We start from the raw sequence: 17,205 nt of genomic DNA, 5'->3' as shown, positions 1-17,205 counted from the left end.
ATTTGACAGTTCTGCACCCAGCAGTACCACACCCTATTATACAGTGACTGACGTACTCACCACTACTGTACCCAATTTATACAGTGACAGACCCATACCCATCGGTACTGTACCCCAGTATTATACAGTGACAAACCTGTACTCACTAGTACTGTACCCATATTATAACACGACTGACTTATACCCACTAATACTGTATGGGTTATACAGTGACCCTGATGTGACCCTAATGGGTTATACAGTGACGGATCTGTAATCGTCAGTGCTGTACCCCAGTATTAAAAAGTGACTGTAACTATCAGTGATTGTTGTTCAGAGTTCAAATGGACACAGTAACTCCAATGTTGCACTTCACTGAAATCTGAGTGACAACACTGCTTATTAAGGAGTTAACTAAGAGAGCTTAGCCTGAATCATGCAAAGATAGAAAAAAACTGTTAGCGAGTTGAATCATGATGTTATACAATAGTTTAACACGACTGGAATCTAATCATGCAGCGTTGTTTAACATTAAATTTACATTTAAAAAATGATACAATGAAGTGAGGTTGGTAAGATTTCTATAGACTATTTTAGACAAGATGGATAAGATTTGTGTGAGGAAACTGAAGCTCAATAGTCTGCACTGCCTGGTTGGAGTTGTCCATATCAGGAACTTGGACACGCCTGGATTCTGAGGCACTCCACGAGTGAGGGAGGCAGCATCCTGGCAGTGCAGACATTAAACTTGCCCCGAAAGTGAGATTCATCATCAGGGTGCAAGACTGTGACCGTCACATTGTATTTACTAAGCCGCGTTAAGTTTCAGGCACCTGCTTGCACTGGGCGATCGTTTAACGGGTGGATTTACTAGGCTGAATGTGCGATGCAAGTGAGCTGGTCTCTGAAAAAAGGAACAGCAAATACAGACATGGGAGTTACTGTTGTTCACCCTTCACGAAGGCAGTACACCAACTAAAGTCAAGCAAAATCCAACAGCGGCTACAAGTCGAGGCTCCGTAGACAACCCGTCTCCACAAGAACCTGTAAGGAGAATGCTGAAGAGATGAAGAAAAACACTTTTATCATAGTTGAGCAGTGAGTGGATCAGACAAAATCTGAGTTAGAGATACCACGATCAGAATAGACCACTAAACACCCAAGGTCTCCTCCATGAGCCATTCCGAAAGATAAATATGTGCAGCACCACGTGTTATGTCAAAATTAATTTCCAGGTCCTCTGGGAAAGGATAACTGATCACAATCCATCATTTACTCTCTCCCACCCCGTCTCCCTCATGTTTCTGATCAATCATGAGTTTGAGAGTCATGTTGTGCAGATCAGACAGGCTCTTGATTTTTTTTCCCCACATGAACCAGCAAAACAATTAAACCAATACACCTCTCTTAGTAACACTCAAACACATGGCCCAGAGAGAGCATGTAACCAAAGGGTGTTTAGTGTGAAGCTGTGCTCTGTATTTACTTCACATTCACGGAGACTCTAACCCAGAAACACCAGAGTACATGGTACTTACAGTTTGCTTGGCTCAGGGCTGCTGGAGGCTATTCTGGACTCGAGGGCACTGTTGACTTTCTCCACGTTGGCTGCAGAGTATAGACCACTCGGGCTGTTGTACTGTGAGGTTATGACTTTGGGAGATGAGCTGGAAGCGGCAGAGAATGGCTTAGCGCTCCGATTGTGAGCACTTCCTATGTGTTTAGCCTCCTGCGTGCAAGGACAAAGATACATGGCTACATGCATGCGTGGGGTGACAGCCAAGTAACATGCAACGCAACATCTACACCATTAGGGACGTGCAACCACTGCCTGCCAATCAACCAGGTTTTAATAGTTAACTTTTTCACAAGGATGAAGAATCATTTCTGCCTCTAAAGCAAAATAGAAGAGACCGCAATTTATTTGGAGAACATCGTCAGAGATGAACTGGAAAGGCGGTGGGGGGGAGGGGGGTGTGTGGGGTGGTTGGGGTGGGGGAGGTGTGTAGTTGAATAGCTCTTTCACAGAGCCGGCACTGGCACGATGGGCCAAATTGCCTCCTTCTGTACGGTAAGGGGGCAATTCTAAACCGTACCTAAACCATGATGTTGGCTGAAACATGGGTCTATCTCACTTCCCGCTGAGTAGACTGGTTAAAACCAGGCAGGGTGCGTCACACCTAATTTTGTTAGTTTCCAGACAGGCGGATTAGGTTAAAATTACCCCCCCCCTCCAAAGATCAACTAACCTCCTGTCCCCTAGGAATCCAAACCCATCCTTTCTCATCCACACCAGCCAGTGACTGAACCCACAAGGTTAATCGGGAAGGGGAGGGAGCAGAAACCTAATTATATATGTTGAAGTTGAATAGACACCAGCAGCGATGACACGTCCCTAATACGCTCGCTCGCTTACTCTCCTCTATCCCAGCTATGTGCAAAAGCAGATTGGTGCAATCAATGGAAACTACAGCTCACTGTACACTGCAGTGACAGCGAGGGTGAATCTACACACTGGATTACATAGTGCCTTTCACCTATAGTAAACATTAGCACAGAATAAACATCCTAAGGAACTCCACAAAGACACAAAGGAAAAAAAAGAAAGCTTAGACATAGAGATATTTAGAGGGATGACCATAAAGCTCAGCCAAAGACGTGGGTTTTAAGAGGAGTCTTCTTGTTTTGCACAGCTGGGTATAGGGCAACAGCTATAGTTTTACATCGATGTGGTCAGGCCAGGATACTGTGTCAGGAGTGTCTGTGTGCATCTCTGTATATCTCAGGAGTTCAAAAGAGGGCGAGATTTCAGGAACTTGGGCCTAGGTGCTGAAGGCTTAGCTCCTAATTGTGGGTGAAAACGCGGTGGGCTCAGGATCAGAGAGGAGAAAGGTCATGATGGAATTTAAATGTGAGGATGAGAATTATAAACATAAATGGTGGAGGACCAGGAGCTAATGTTGGTCAGCGAGAATAGGATTGATGGGTGAGCAGGACATAGCCAGCAGTGAATGCAATGAGCTAAAGTGTACAGAGAGTGGAGGATATGAGACAAGCCAGGAGAAGGAGTGAATATTCAAGTGTGGTACTAACAAAAGCCCTGGTGAGGACAACAGCATTACAGGGGCTAAGGCAGGGGCAAAACAGGCGATACTATATTGTTGGGAGTAAACAGCCTTTGTGCTGGAGTGGATTATGGGATTAGAAAGTCACCTCAGGTCACTTGGATACCAAGGTTGCAAACAGTCTGGTCAGCCTGAGATCATGGTGAGAGAGGGGAGCTGAATCAATAGCCAAAGGTTTATGTTGGGGCCAAAGACGATGGCCCTGGTCTAACCAATATTCAGCTGAAGTAAACACGGGGCTTATACCCAAGGCTGGGTAAGCGGACTGACAACAGCAAGTCAGCGGAGAGGTTGGGAGAAGTGGTGTATAGAAAGAGTTGGAAGTGGAAGCTGACATGTCTACAAATTGTGTCTCCAATGGGACAGAACATGGATCAGGAAGACAAGAAGGGTCAAGGGTCTGGAGGCAACAGTGCAGGAGGAGGGGTAGCAAACCCATTGCTGGAGATACTTTGGATTCAATCAGGCGGCTAGGTGTTGAATCAGCAAGAGGCACTCAGTGAGACAATGGAAGAAGGACATTGACCCTGTCAAAGGTCACAGAAAGAACAAGTCATTTGTAAGTTTGGCTAGTGCTGTTTCAGTGGCAGAGGCAGTAATGTGACAGGGGGTATTCGCTCAGAGAGTTGAGGGAAGGACGGGTACAGGTGTGGGAGGTAACAAACGTTCAAAGAATTTAAAGAGGAAAAGGAGATCAGCAAGGACAGAGGGGTCAGTGTTAGTTTTTCTGAGGATTGGGGATAGTTACAGTGGTTTTGAAAGGGAGGGAAACAGTAACCATGGAGACAGAGCCTTTTAAAATGTCAACTAGTAGTAAGGCCTGAGAGGGAAACTGGGTGGCCATCAGTTTAGTGAGCTGGGGCTGCGAGTGCAAAAGATAAATCACATGGACACCATGAACTCAGTGAGGGCAGAGGGTGAGATTTAGAGAGAAACTAAAGGAAGATGTGGGGTTCAGGGCTAAGAAAAGGGAGATTTGGTTTGGTGTGAAAGGGGCAGAGGGTTTGAAACAGACGCTGCTAAATGAAAGGCCTGAACTTCAGTGACAAAGAAGGCCATAAGCTCCATGCAAAACCTTGTTGTGATGAGGATAGAGCGGGCATGGGGGATGGGCTTAAGGAGACTTTTGGCTGAGGAGAAAAGTAGGTGTTGTGGCGGGGTGACCCTTATCTTTGCTCTCCAGGACAGTCCTGCATTGATGAGCAGTTTTGGCAGAAGGGAGTGAGGTCCAATAGGGCCTGATGAGTTCAAGCCAGATCTGCTGACAGATCGCTGTACCAATTTTGTGCTAGATATGTCCACATTATTACCTTTTGGATTGAGGGTGTGAAGACAGGGGCTAATATTGGGAGACAACCAGGAAGGGGAGAGATTTTGCTCGGTTTTAGAGTGGAGGTAAGGGAGTCATTCAGCAGATGAACAGCTGTAGGACTATTGTGGGTGCAAGGTCAAACACCTTAGGAGTCTGAAAGGGAAATACAAAGTGAGTTGGGGAAGAGTATTGTTCACGGGTAGGCAAAGTGGCTGGGAGAGAGTGGGAAGATGTAGGTGGGTGAAGATGGCACTTGCCAGCAATGAAGACCATGGAACTAGAGAGGCCACGGCATCTGACGAGCTCTGTCAGGTGACCATGGCTATTGACAGGAGAGTATATATGGAGGGAGACATTCAGGAGGGCAGTGACATTAGAGTACAGAGGATAAAGGGAGCCAAGATGGAGATCAAGTCACTGAGTATAGGAAGTAGCTCAGGACAGAGGCTGAAGGAAGATGCTTAAAGGTTACTCAGGGTGGGGTTTTGGGAGACCAGGAGAGAATGAGGATTGTAAAATGAGAGGGTTGGGGGGGGGGGGGGGGGTGGGGGGGGGGGTGGAACAAGTTGCTCAAAAAGGGAATGTGCCAGAGGGAAAGTGGGCAATATAGTCACATACCTGTGACTGGGTCAACTACCTACAATTAATCACTGTCGAAAACATCTCCACAAATGTCCTCGAACAGAGAGAGAAAGGAAGAAAGAGGGAAAATGGGCGTGGTGTACACTAGCTAAATTAGTTAGGTCACCAGATCATGTGCACTTGCATCAAAGCTAGAATATAGCAAAAATTCTCACTGGAACAGAATTACTACTCTTGAATTTAAAATAGCCCAGAAGCAATTTGTATCACTGTTCGGGGGTTTTTGAGTTTTTCTGATGAACATTTAAGACTCAAAGTGGTGTGGCTGGGGGACAGGCAGCGACCAGCGGTGCAGCATGATGCCAATAATAATCCTATGATTTCCCTCCTGTCTCCACTATTAAAGCTGCCAACTAGTCTGTCAGTGGCACCAGCTGCCCTCCACATCCCTACCCAGGTGAGAATTTGCCTCGACAATGAGTGTCGCCCGTGAACGGAGTGGGAGTGTTGGGGAGCCTTTCAGCCCTTCCTCTCCCTGACCCCAGCTTCATGCATTCGCTTAGCAGCAAGTCACTGAGCAGCAGAGGAGTGGACACATTTTTATCCCAAACTCGCCCCCACCTCCCCTTAGTCCTCAACGCCAACAACCCCCCCCCACCCCAATCCCATACAACCCAGAAACACCGAAATAAACTGAAACTGGAATTGCATTGAAAAAAAATCTTGGGGTGCGAACATCAGTGGTAAGGCCAGCATTTACCCAGGTTTGGAAGCTGGGGAGGAACTGTCTTCGTGAAGCACTGGTAGCTGCTTGATTCAACTGAGTGGGTTGTCACATCACGTGACAGGGCAGATAAATGTGTCAACATCCTGGTATAGGGCTGGAGTCACATATAGGCAAGGACTTCAGAGTTCCTTCCATAAAGGGAATTATTGAATACCTCGGCTTCATTGTCACTCCCACTGACAGCAGATGCTTATTTCCAGTCTTCTTTTAAACTCGAATTGAAATTCTCAGATTTCTACGATGGGATTTGGATGTGCATTTCCTATGGTTATTATCCCAGGTCTCTGGGTTACAAGTCCAGGAACACAATCCCTACACTACTGCATCTCGGACAATACTGCATGTCTGAACTATTATAGAAACCAATAACACACCATTGTTTTTCAGTCTTTATAACAATGCCAAACAACTCAAGTGGGTGCGATTTCTGCACAAGCAGCTGCTGTGAATTAACTAACAGTCAAGCACAATATGTCCGTGTCTAGACTCATGAACCAGCAGGCAGGCAGTGGTAGGGTTTTTACCAGCATGTGTTCCGGTGCAGCCCAGCACCATCATTCCCAGGCCAAAGCACAGCGACAGGGAGACCTTTATCTCACCAGCAGGAAGAGTGTCACACAACAGGAACGGAGTGGGGCTGTTGTGACTGTTAGTGGACGACCTTTCTGATAGCTGGTATCCGATGGACAAGGCCACAGGCCCCTTTTGGGTTTGTGATCCCGTGTGTGGGGTTTCTTACCTTCGTCCAGGACACTCCCATTTCGGCTAGCCTCAGGAGAAACATCCACTCGGCCAATTGTTGACTCTAAATTTGGTGGCAGTGGTTTGCTGACTGTTTCAAAGCCACTGGGCCTCAGGATCGGCCTATGTGACAGGACATTGTGAGGGTGCAAATCCAGAAATAGAAGAACTGGGAGCAGGAGGAAGGTGTGCGGCCTCTGTGATCGGTCACTCAACAAGATATTGGATGACATTCTAAACCAACTCCACTTTCCTGCCTTATCCCCAAATCCCTTGATTCCTTTAGTCCCAAAAATCTACTGATTTCAGTCTTCAATATATTCAACAATGGAGCATCAAGAACCACCTGGGTAGGGAGCTCTAAAGATCCACAGCTCTTGAGTGAAAAGGTTTCTGCCCCTCTCAATCTTTAACTGCTGACCCCCTATTCTGAGACCGTGAGTCCCAGTTCTAGACTCTCCATCCAGGGGAAACAGCCTCACAGCGTCTATTAAAAGAATCAATTTGTGAAGCAGTTAGTTATTTTAGTTGGTATATTTAGTCTCTCCCCTCTTCAAAACAAAATGCAGCCGATTTCTTCCAGGCAGGGCACGAAACAGCGGATTGAAATATTTAAAAGCATCGACTCTGACAAATGGTGGGCTGAGGTCTGTCTATTGGTGAAGCAGAAATGGACTCCTTGGCCAATTCTGAAAGTTGTAAAGACAAGCCATTACAAAATTAGGCTTCTCTTTCTTTAGAAAAAAGTAATGGTGGAAATTCGAAACAAAAATGGACCATTTCGCTGTGGGGGCCATCACTGGGAAGCCTAGTCCAGCTGCACTTCCCTACAGCAGTCACTAGGTGGGGCCCAGGGTCCCTATCGCCTTCCCTAACCAGGGAAAGCTGAGCAAACTCACTGTGATCAGCTATTGTTGCAGAGGTCAGGAATGGGATGCTCATGCCCAGTATTATACACATTTTAAAACTGAACCCATTACAAGGTTATTCTAATTACATAGAACTACACTGATATATGACTTAGATGGTAAACTGGGCATAATTTTGGTCAAAATCCTAGGATCCTATCTAATAAAAATTAAGTCTGATTTGTCGAGCTTCTGACTCCATCGCGGTGGGGAGATAGCCTGTCCACAGTCAATGGGGTTCTGAAAATCACTGGGGCACTGTCCACAGTTTTCCAAAGCTCACTTGTGGCAGTGGGGAAACATAGACCCAATTTACATGGACTATTCAAATCAACAGGTCAATGCCAGTGTTCATGGTTCAGAAAACCTCCTCCTACCCTCTTCATCTAACCCCATCTACACACCAATCTATTCCTTTCTCCCTCATGTGTTTATCTAGCTTTCTCATAAATGCATCTATTCTATTCACCTTAACTAATCCTTGTAGTAACGAGTTCCACATTCTAACCAGCCTCTGGGTGAGAAAGTTGCTCCTAAGTCCCCTGTTGGCTTTATTAATGATCATCTTATATTTATGGCTGATAGTTCCTTATCCCCCCCCCCACAAGTGCAAACATCCTCCCTACATCCATCCTATCAAACACTTCAGAGTCTTCAAGACCACTAATAGATAACCTCTCAACCTTCTCTTTTCTAGAGAAAAGACCCTCAGCCTGTTCAATCTTTCCTGGTAATTATAATCTCATAATGCGCAATATAAAATATTCTAATGATTAGCATTAATATCTATATTTTTTCAATGTGAGTAGACAGAGTCTGTAGCATCAAGGGTTAACAGATGGGACATGCTAATACATGACATAGATGATGATGTATCACTGACACTAGTCAGTCATGTGTTAGTCTCTCAAGAGAGAAGTTGGAACCATGCCTAAGAGCTACGTGCCTACTCTGTAACCTCTTTAGAAGTAGTACTAATTGTCACAACTCACTGGGGAGAGTGCGCTGTAATATCAGCCCCACTGCTCCCCAAGCCATGACAAAGGTGAACAGTTTGACCAAACCATCAGATTTCCCCTATTCTACCTAACGGTTTCATTTAGGTTAACAGAATACGAGCACCAGGTTTGTAAACTTAATAGGTAAATAACTGTTTATGAAACAAATTGTCTTTAACTAGCGGGAAAAGAAATAAATATGAACTGCTAATTTCTAACTCTAAAACTTAAACTCTACCCCTTCTTAAGCCCCTATATACAAACACACACACACATAAGACACACAAAGCATGGATTTTAAGGGTGAGATAAAACAGTTCAATAGCGCCAATCTGGAGTACAGGATTAGATGGGTTGATTTTGATTGATGTCTTCCAAATTCCTTGTGGTTTGTTGTTGATGACACGGGGTGGTCTCTCAGCACTTTCAGTCTGTGATTCACTGGTTGAAAAACTTGCTTTTCAATGTCTCTACTGATGATTTTCCCCTTTTCCTCTTGACAGGGGTTTTCAGAGAAAGCAGGTTACAGAGATGTGAGGAATAGCCAGCTAGCTACTATGGCAGAATTACTGGAACCTCACAAACACAGGAGAAAGAGGTTTTAAGTCTTCCCTCATTGCAGGCTAGGAGCTGTACTGCCTGTACTGTTACCACACAAAACCCTGGTCACCAGGAAGCCAATTAAAATGCTGTCGCCAGGCAGTGCCCCATAGTCCAGGGCTCCTTTCTGCCACCATCCTGTTCTTTTATGGCACACTCTGTTCCAGGATAGCAACATTGTAGATATTCCTCATCCTATTCCAGTGAACATGTCTTTCAACTGCAGCCCTGGTAGTTTTTTTAAACCCACAGTCCAATTTTAAAGCCACAGTCGAAGAAAAATAAAAATAGTTCTTTACACTGATAAACAAATATTAAGCAGATACCAGTCTCTGTCTACAGTCTGTCTAAGAACCAGGTTCCATGCCTACAGTCCAAGATCGAAGGACCTATCTCAGAACAGCCTACCCATGACCTGGTTTGAAAGGTCATGAATTGGACTGTCAGTTTTGTCGCTGACAGCCCAGTTGTCGAGACAGCAAAGGTCTGGCATTTAAAAATAGCCCTCGATTTGTCCATGCACTGCTCAGGATGTATTAATTGGGGTTATTAAGGGTTATTTTGACAGAAAATCAAATTGCGCAAGTCAAGCCATGATCTCACCCCCAAGCCCATCATGGTAGAAATGGCGGTAATCTCAGTTGCCAGCCCATCAATGTGAGGGGTTTGAATTTAAGCACAGTGCTTGGGTAGGGTCGCCAGCTCTAGCTGGATACATTCCTAGGATTTTCATCAAACAGTCTCCTACCTTATCCAGTCAAACAGTCTTAAAAGTGTTCAAAGAAAGTGCAAAACAAAAACACACCTTTTTTTTAATGCAGTTTTTCTCCTTGGTAGCTAGCTACAGCACCCAGTAGAATAATCTTTAATTCCAGGGGTCTCAGGGACAATCCTGGGGTACTGGCAATGCTCTTAGAGGTGCATTAATATCTGTGCATTGTTCTGTTCCTTCACACTGTTGAGTTCCATCATCCCCTTTAACTTAGTTTTCCCCAATAATATTCACAGCTTGAACAATACTGGACAGGCATAGGAAGAAACAGAATGTCAAATCTGTCCCAAATTCTTTACAACTAAGGCATAACTTTGAATGCTTTTGTGACTGATCATCGAGGGCAGCACTGTCTACTTCTGATTATGCCCAGCTTTCAATGCAGTTTCCTGCTTAGCACCAACTAGAAGCCCTGGCACGCCCCTCCTCTCCTGCTTTCTGCCCAATGCACACTGGGGACATATCATGGCTCCAACATTCTTTTACCACCCCCCCACAAGGGGCAGAGATGGACACCTTTGGGAACAGTCAGCATTTACAGGGGGTGAGGCTGGGCCAATTCTCGAATCTCTGCCAACGCAATAGAAAGGTTGGTTTTAGAAGCATATAATCGGGGAGCACCGAGTGGGCCCTGGAAACAATGTGCTCATGGAGTTGGTGGGTCGCCTGCTGCAGCTCGACAGCCGTTAATATCAAGCCTGGTCTTAACTTCATTTTAAAACTGACAATCTCACAGTTGATGTGCCTCATGTGCCTGACAAACCCAGGGCACACCCTTTGACAATCCTATCACGTTGCTAAGGAAACAAATTTCCAAACACAGCCAAACATCCGACAGCATTGCGATGAAGTTGAGCAATGTTTCCATTTGGCTCTGACCCTTAGGCACCGGCATCCCAGACAAATCAGGATCGGAAACATTTTCAAACAGTTAAACAGCCTCCATGGTGCTCCTCGTGGGCAAGGACTGGGGTGGGGGAGGAGGAGGAGGAGGAGGGGGATGGGGAGAGGACCAGGCCAATGCAACACTGAATGCAACATGGAGCCAGTTAGTGAGCTGGTTGGTGAGGTGAGGGATGAAACAGAGACCTGATCTATATGCAGGACTGGTAATAGGTAAATATAACATGGCACATGTTATGCCGTCACTCTCACCAACCACCAATCCCATCTTTATCCACAGGAGCAACCAAAATGCCTGAATTTCTCTGCTCTTGCCCTCAGTGCCAGAAGTATCTCAGCATGGATTCATCCACTTGCTTTCCGATATGCTGGTTCTTTAGAGACGCACATTCAAGTGCCCGAGGAGGGTGGAGACTTCAGGGCATTACTGATGGAGCGCTGCAGTGTCAGAAGTGCCATCCTAAAGATGGGGCTTTAAATCGAGGTCCCGTCTGCAGTTTCAGATGGACGTAGAAAACTACATGGCACTCTTTGAAGAAGAGCAGGGGAGATCTTATGGTGTCCTGGCCAATATTTATCCCGCAGCCAAACCATCAAAACAGATTATCTCCTAATTTATCTCAATGCTGTTTGTGGGAGCTTGCTGTGCACAAACTAGCTGCTGCATTTCCTACATTACAACAGTGACTACACTTTTAATCTCACATAAAAGGAGGTTTACCAGGATGCTGCCTGGTCTGGAGGTTATTAGCTATGAGGAGAGGTTGGAGAAACTCGGATTGTTCTCACTAGAGCGACGGAGATTGAGGGGCGACTTGATAGAAGTTTACAAAATTATGAGTGGCATGGACAGAGTAGATAGTCAGAAGCTTTTTCCCAGGGTGGAAGAGTCAATTACTAGGGGACATAGATTAAAGGTGAGAGGAGAAAACTATGGAGGAGATGTGCGGGGCAAGTTTTTTACGCAGAGGGTAGTGAGTGTCTGGAATTCGCTGCCAGAGGAGATGGTGGAAGCAGGTACGATAGTGGTGTTTAAGAGGCAGCTTGACAAATACATGAATAGGATGGGAATAGAGGGATACGGACCCCGGAAGTGCAAAACGTTTTAGTTTGACAGGCAATATGATCGGCACAGGCTTGGAGGGCCGAAGGGCCTGTTCCTGTGCTGTACTTTTCTTTGTTCTTTGTTCTTTGAGGTTATACAAAGAATGGGAGCTTCTAGACAGTATCTGATCTAAGAGTCAACTGGTCAACTGTTTAGAAAGTGCTTTGGTACTTCTTGAGGATGTGGTAAGGTGCTATATAAATGCAAGTTTTTCACTCTTTCCTTCTATTATTAGCTATCACAGTCTCTTGCCTATCATTCCATTGTCCAACCTGTCAGTCATCTCAGAGTTCAGAAGTCATTGCTTTCTTTAATAAATCATTGTTACTTTCCAAGGGCAATTATTAATGATGTGCCATTATCAAACAGCAACAAGCTGTGAATAACCGGGCTTGGACGAATCATGGAAAAATCAGGTGCGGGTCACCCCCCACTCCAAAATCTGGTGATGCTCTGTAGACTTGACCTCCACTGAGTATAATAGAGGAACACAGGAACAAGAGGAGGCCATTCAGCCCCTTGAGCTTGTTTTTCAAGTCAGTCAGATTGTGGCCAGTCAGACTGTGGCCAGAAGTATCTCAGCATGGATTTATCCACTTGCTTTCCGATATGCTGGTTATTTAGAGACGCACATTCAAGTGCCCGAGGAGGGTGGAGACTTCAGTGCACCTCAGTTCGATGAAAGGTCATGGACCTGAAACATGGACTCGGTTTCTCTCTTTACGTGGATGCTGCCTAACCCGCTGAGTTTTTTTTCCAGCATTTACTGTTTTTGTTTCATTTACTGTGATCGCTTACCTAATCAAAATCTATCATAGTTTAGTAAATTAAACCAACATTCACAACCAATGTTCTAGATTAGCACTGCCCTTTGTGTAAAATCATGCTTTCTGATTTAAGCCTTGCTCTAATTTTAAGACTGTGCTCCTCTTTCAAGAATCTCCTATCAATGTAAATAGTTTCTTCGTATGTATCCTGTCAAATCTATGGTGAATCTTGTTACAAATATGAAGTTTGTAAGTTATGCATTGAGACTGTGTGTTTAATTTACAGCAAATGGAGGAATGGAGGGGCTCAAGTGACCTGCTCTGAATTCTGCCTGACAACAAGCCTCGGAGGTTTGGCTGTTAATGGTTAAAGGATGGCCCAGGTTGTTTTACTGGGAAGAAGGTGCAAAATATTCACACCTGTAAACAATGACCAGAGCAGCTGTGCAGGCAGTGGTTAGACTCTTAGTCTCCAAGTCTCAGACAGGTGTTAGGGGTGTTAGGCTTTGTAAACGGTTATGCTTTAAACTGTCTATTTAATTCCATGATAGAATAAAGTTGGGGGTCTACAGGATAGCTAATTAGCATTTCTACCTAGATACAAGACCCATGTGATTCACATTGCCATGGAGATGTGATATGAAAGTGAAAGAGTCCATAGGAAGTCATTGTAACATCGGATTGCAGGTGTTCCTAAAATATCACTGAACCTCACAGGCAGGGTTATTTTGCAAGAATCCAAGAGAGAGAGGAGAGAGCAAGCAGAGAGATAGAGGCAGCGAATCTCTATTGTTCACCACACAGCATGTGGATGGGAGTTCACGCTCAAATTGGAAAGACCATGTTTGTGAGGGTTTAAACAAAGCCGGAAGATTTGCCTCACTTTGGTTAGCGAGGGATCCCCAATTTGTCCCTCACTATGGAAGTCAGTTCAGGAATTAGAAGTTATTTAGTTGGAAAAGGAAAAAAAGGAGCAGAGAATAATTTTAGACTCGGTCCTGAGAATGAAATGTCCACTTAAGGGGCAGAGTAAAGTATAACCATGGCAGGAGTATTTTCAGTCATGGTGAAAGTTAAATAGAGGATTTTTTTTCCTGCAGTTTGGACTATAGGTTGCCTACTGAAATAGTGTTTAGTCAATGTTGCTTTAAGTTTTTTTGTTACAGTAAAAATCTTAAAACTTAATCTTGTCATGTGATCCTTTCTGTCATTCACTGGAAGCTTGAATTTCGTCTCTATGGGGTCATAACATTCTGCACTGTGCCCCCTTCAAATCCAGAATATCCTTCCTGGGGTGTGATGCCCAAACTGAACACAGTTACTCCAGATGAGGTCTTACCCAAGGCTCTTTACAACTAAAGCATTATTTTCTCACCTGTGTTCCAACGCTCTTGATCCAACGTTCCATTATATTTTCTGATTACTTTTTGTTCCTGTGAAATTGTGTTTCAAGGCACCCAAATTCCTATATTCCTCAACAGTTCATAGTCTCCGACCATTGAGAAAATATTCTGATTTGTCTTTCTCAGGTCCAAAGTGGATGACCTCACATTTTCCCACAAAGAAAAATCCCACTGGAAATCCCACAAACAGCTCCATCTTCTATGGTTTTACCCACTTACTTGGTCTGACTACGACAATTTGGAACTTCCTCACCCATCTGCGTAACTCACTGTGCCTCCGAACTTAGTGTCATCTGCAAGGGTTGATATTCAACTCTTTATTCCTTCATCCAAGTTATTGATAAATATGCTGAAGATCTGACGCTCCAGTACAGATCCCTTGGGAACACCACTTGTCACATTCTATTAATCAGAAAGTATTCCCTTTATTCCTACTCTTTGCCTTCTCCCTCCTAACCAATAACCAGCCTGTATCATATGGTTCCTTCCAATTCTGTGCACACCTATTTTTATTAATAAACTGTTGTGCAGAGCCTTATCAAATGCCTTCCAGAAATCTATACAGATAACATCCATGGACAAACCCTCATCCAAGATAGTGGTGGATCACAAAATTCCAATCGGTTAATTGGGTATGGCCTACTCTTCAAAAACCCATGCCGACATTGATCAGTTCACAGTTGTCCAAGTGCTCTCTCCGCAGGGTAACATAGTCATCGTGTTTTCAAGGCAAAATGGTTTCAAGATAATTTAATCCCATTCAAACAACAAGGCATAAACCACTTACTGCAATAATCCTTCTATATTCAACACAACAGAAGAAAACTTATCCAGAGAGTAATTAGAAACTGGAACTTCCTACCACACGGTATAGTTGAGGTGAACAGGCTGAGCCTCTCTTCTCTTGAAAAAGGCTGAGGAGTGGCTTAATTAAGGTCTTAAAAATGGTGAAAGGTTTTGACGGAGCGGATACAGAGAGAGTGTTTCCTCCTGTGAGGAAGAGCAGAACCAGAAGCCATCAATATAAGATAGTCACCAAGAAATCCAATAAGGAATTCAGAAGGAACTTCTTTACCCAGTGTTGAGAATGTGGAACTCGCTACCACAGGGAGTGGTGGAAACGAATAGTGTAGATGCATTTAAGGGAAGGCTAGACAAGCATATGAGGGAGAATGGAATCGAGGGTCCAATGATAAATTTATTTGAGGAAAGAGTAGGATGGAGCTCAAGTGGAGTATGAACACTGGCATGGACTGGGTAGGCTGTATGGCCTGTTTCTGTGCTGTATATCCCACCTAATCCTGCATATGCAGTTAAGTAATTGAAACTTTTACAAGAAGTGGCTTCCTATACATACAAACTTAAGTTTCCTTTATGTAAAAAACAAATTGTGCCTTTTTTTTTAAGCCACGCTCAGTAATGGCTTGATGAGCTAGAAGAATATTTCACACAAATTAAGTATTTTTTCGTGAAACGTTAAGGATTAGACTGTAATTTGAGCAGAAAGAGCATTGTGCGGCTGGAGATTCACTGAAAGGTCACCAGCCTTTACCTGCTGATCAGATGCTAAGTTCATCTTATACGGATGTTGCTTTCCCTCCTCGTTAGACAGAGGTGTCCAAATTTTGGATTCGGACCTATCAAAAAAGAAGGAAGGGCACGTGAGCAAGACTTGTATTAATTATTCACTTTTACGAATCAATCAAATTCATACAGTCCTAAGCTCTGGGATTGCCTCCCGTAACCTCTTCATCTCTCCAATTCTCTTTCTTCCTTTAAGATGCTCCTTAAAGCCTGCTGCTTTGACTAGAATTTTTAGCTAGCTGCCCTGATATCACCCCATGTGGCTCAGTGGCAAGTTTGGTTTGATAATGCTGCTGTTCTGAAGCACCTTGGGATGTTTTCCTACATTTAAGACACTGTTGTTGATAAGAGCCAGCTTACTCAAATCGAGTGGATCCTGTGCTGAAAAAAAGGCTATCTGGACGAGTATAATAACCAGGGCTGGGTTTTCGTGGCCCGAATCAGGCTTCAACAGAGGCAGGCAGCCAGGAAAACTGCGGCAACATCGTGTTTGTCAAAGTCCTGCCTCCATCCTAGATGGCCAAAATTTTCGTGAGGGTGGGGAAAGCTCAGGCCTGCAAACTACTGGAACTCCTGTTCAGCCCAATTAAGCTGGTTAGGAGGCTTGTTAAAGGCTTCGCATCTCTGGCCACAATGGACAACTTCGTTGCAATGGCCATGAAAGTTCACACCCCTTCCTCACCCTGCACGTGCTCCTTCGCTCACAGCCCAACACACACGGGGCAGTGACAGATGCACATCTGCATTTGCACATCTGCACATCTTCTCAAAAGGAGACAAAATCACTCACCCATGGCCATTGGGCTTAAGACCCCAGCCTCTGGCCTCTCGCTCTATGAACAAAGAGCGATCTCTGCAACTGTTAGGCGTGCAGATCAAAGAAATAGTGGGAGGCTGGGAAGGTAGGCAGAGATCTGCCAGCTGCAGGTAGGTTAGGAACTTGCTGAATTTTTCTGAAAATGCTTTCTAAGGATATGGGCATTACTGACAAGATTGTCATTTATTGCCCATCCCTAGCTGTTGTCATGAAAGTGGTGGTGGACCTTCTTCTTGAACCTCTGTGGTCCGTGTTGTGCAGGTGTATTACAGATCTGTGCTCAGATCCCAAATCTAAAAACTCATTCCTATAATATGCACCAACCTCTCATCTCACAAACAGAAACTGGCTCATATCGTCACCACTGATCCCCTCTGAATACCTGTTTGAACCAAAAGGCCAGGGTTTCCTATTTGTTTTCCTGAAATTCCATTTTACCATTTCTGATATAGTCTCCTTGGTACCAACAACCACTGGGATAGAGAATACATTAGAATATTGGGCAATTAGAACATTGTAAACAGCAATCTCCTCAGCAGCAGCTGAACCCATTGACCTGTGAGTGCTTTGAAACACAGACAACCAATGTCATAGACCAATCTTTATAATTTTCTCATTTGTTTCTGTCAATAGGGTACCATGGTAACAGCTACCATGATTTAATCACATGATAAACATAACTTGCAGGTGAATATCACTCTTAAATATAGTACAAGAGAATAATGTTCCCTAATCACCTTCTTTAGCTTCTCCCATTTGACTTGGGGTCGTGACAATGCTGGTTGTTCACCCTTCTTCATCTCCTCCCTCTTCTTTCCATCT

General features: G+C 44.4%; 1 protein-coding gene across 2 annotated transcripts in view; it reads right to left on the bottom strand.

The window, feature by feature from the left end:
- pdlim1 (PDZ and LIM domain 1 (elfin)) overlaps positions 1-17,205 on the bottom strand; it is a 114,479-nt gene that overhangs the window by 11,048 nt on the left and 86,226 nt on the right. Inside the window, exons 3-4 of one of the 2 annotated variants that reach the window (XM_078530605.1) lie at positions 15,535-15,619; positions 1,518-1,708 (exon numbers count right to left, since the gene is read on the bottom strand). In XM_078530605.1, coding sequence (XP_078386731.1) covers positions 1,518-1,708; positions 15,535-15,619 — 276 coding nt within the window. Of the gene's footprint in view, positions 1-812; positions 884-1,517; positions 1,709-15,534; positions 15,620-17,205 lie in introns of both variants that reach the window. The other variant, XM_078530604.1, reaches the window with a different exon arrangement.

The sequence above is a fragment of the Cetorhinus maximus genome, chromosome 27, assembly GCF_964194155.1.
Source record: "Cetorhinus maximus chromosome 27, sCetMax3.hap1.1, whole genome shotgun sequence".
Classification (NCBI taxonomy): Eukaryota; Metazoa; Chordata; class Chondrichthyes; order Lamniformes; family Cetorhinidae; genus Cetorhinus; species Cetorhinus maximus.
Note: the sequence above shows the minus strand (reverse complement) of the source record. Positions and strands in the feature narration are given on the sequence as shown.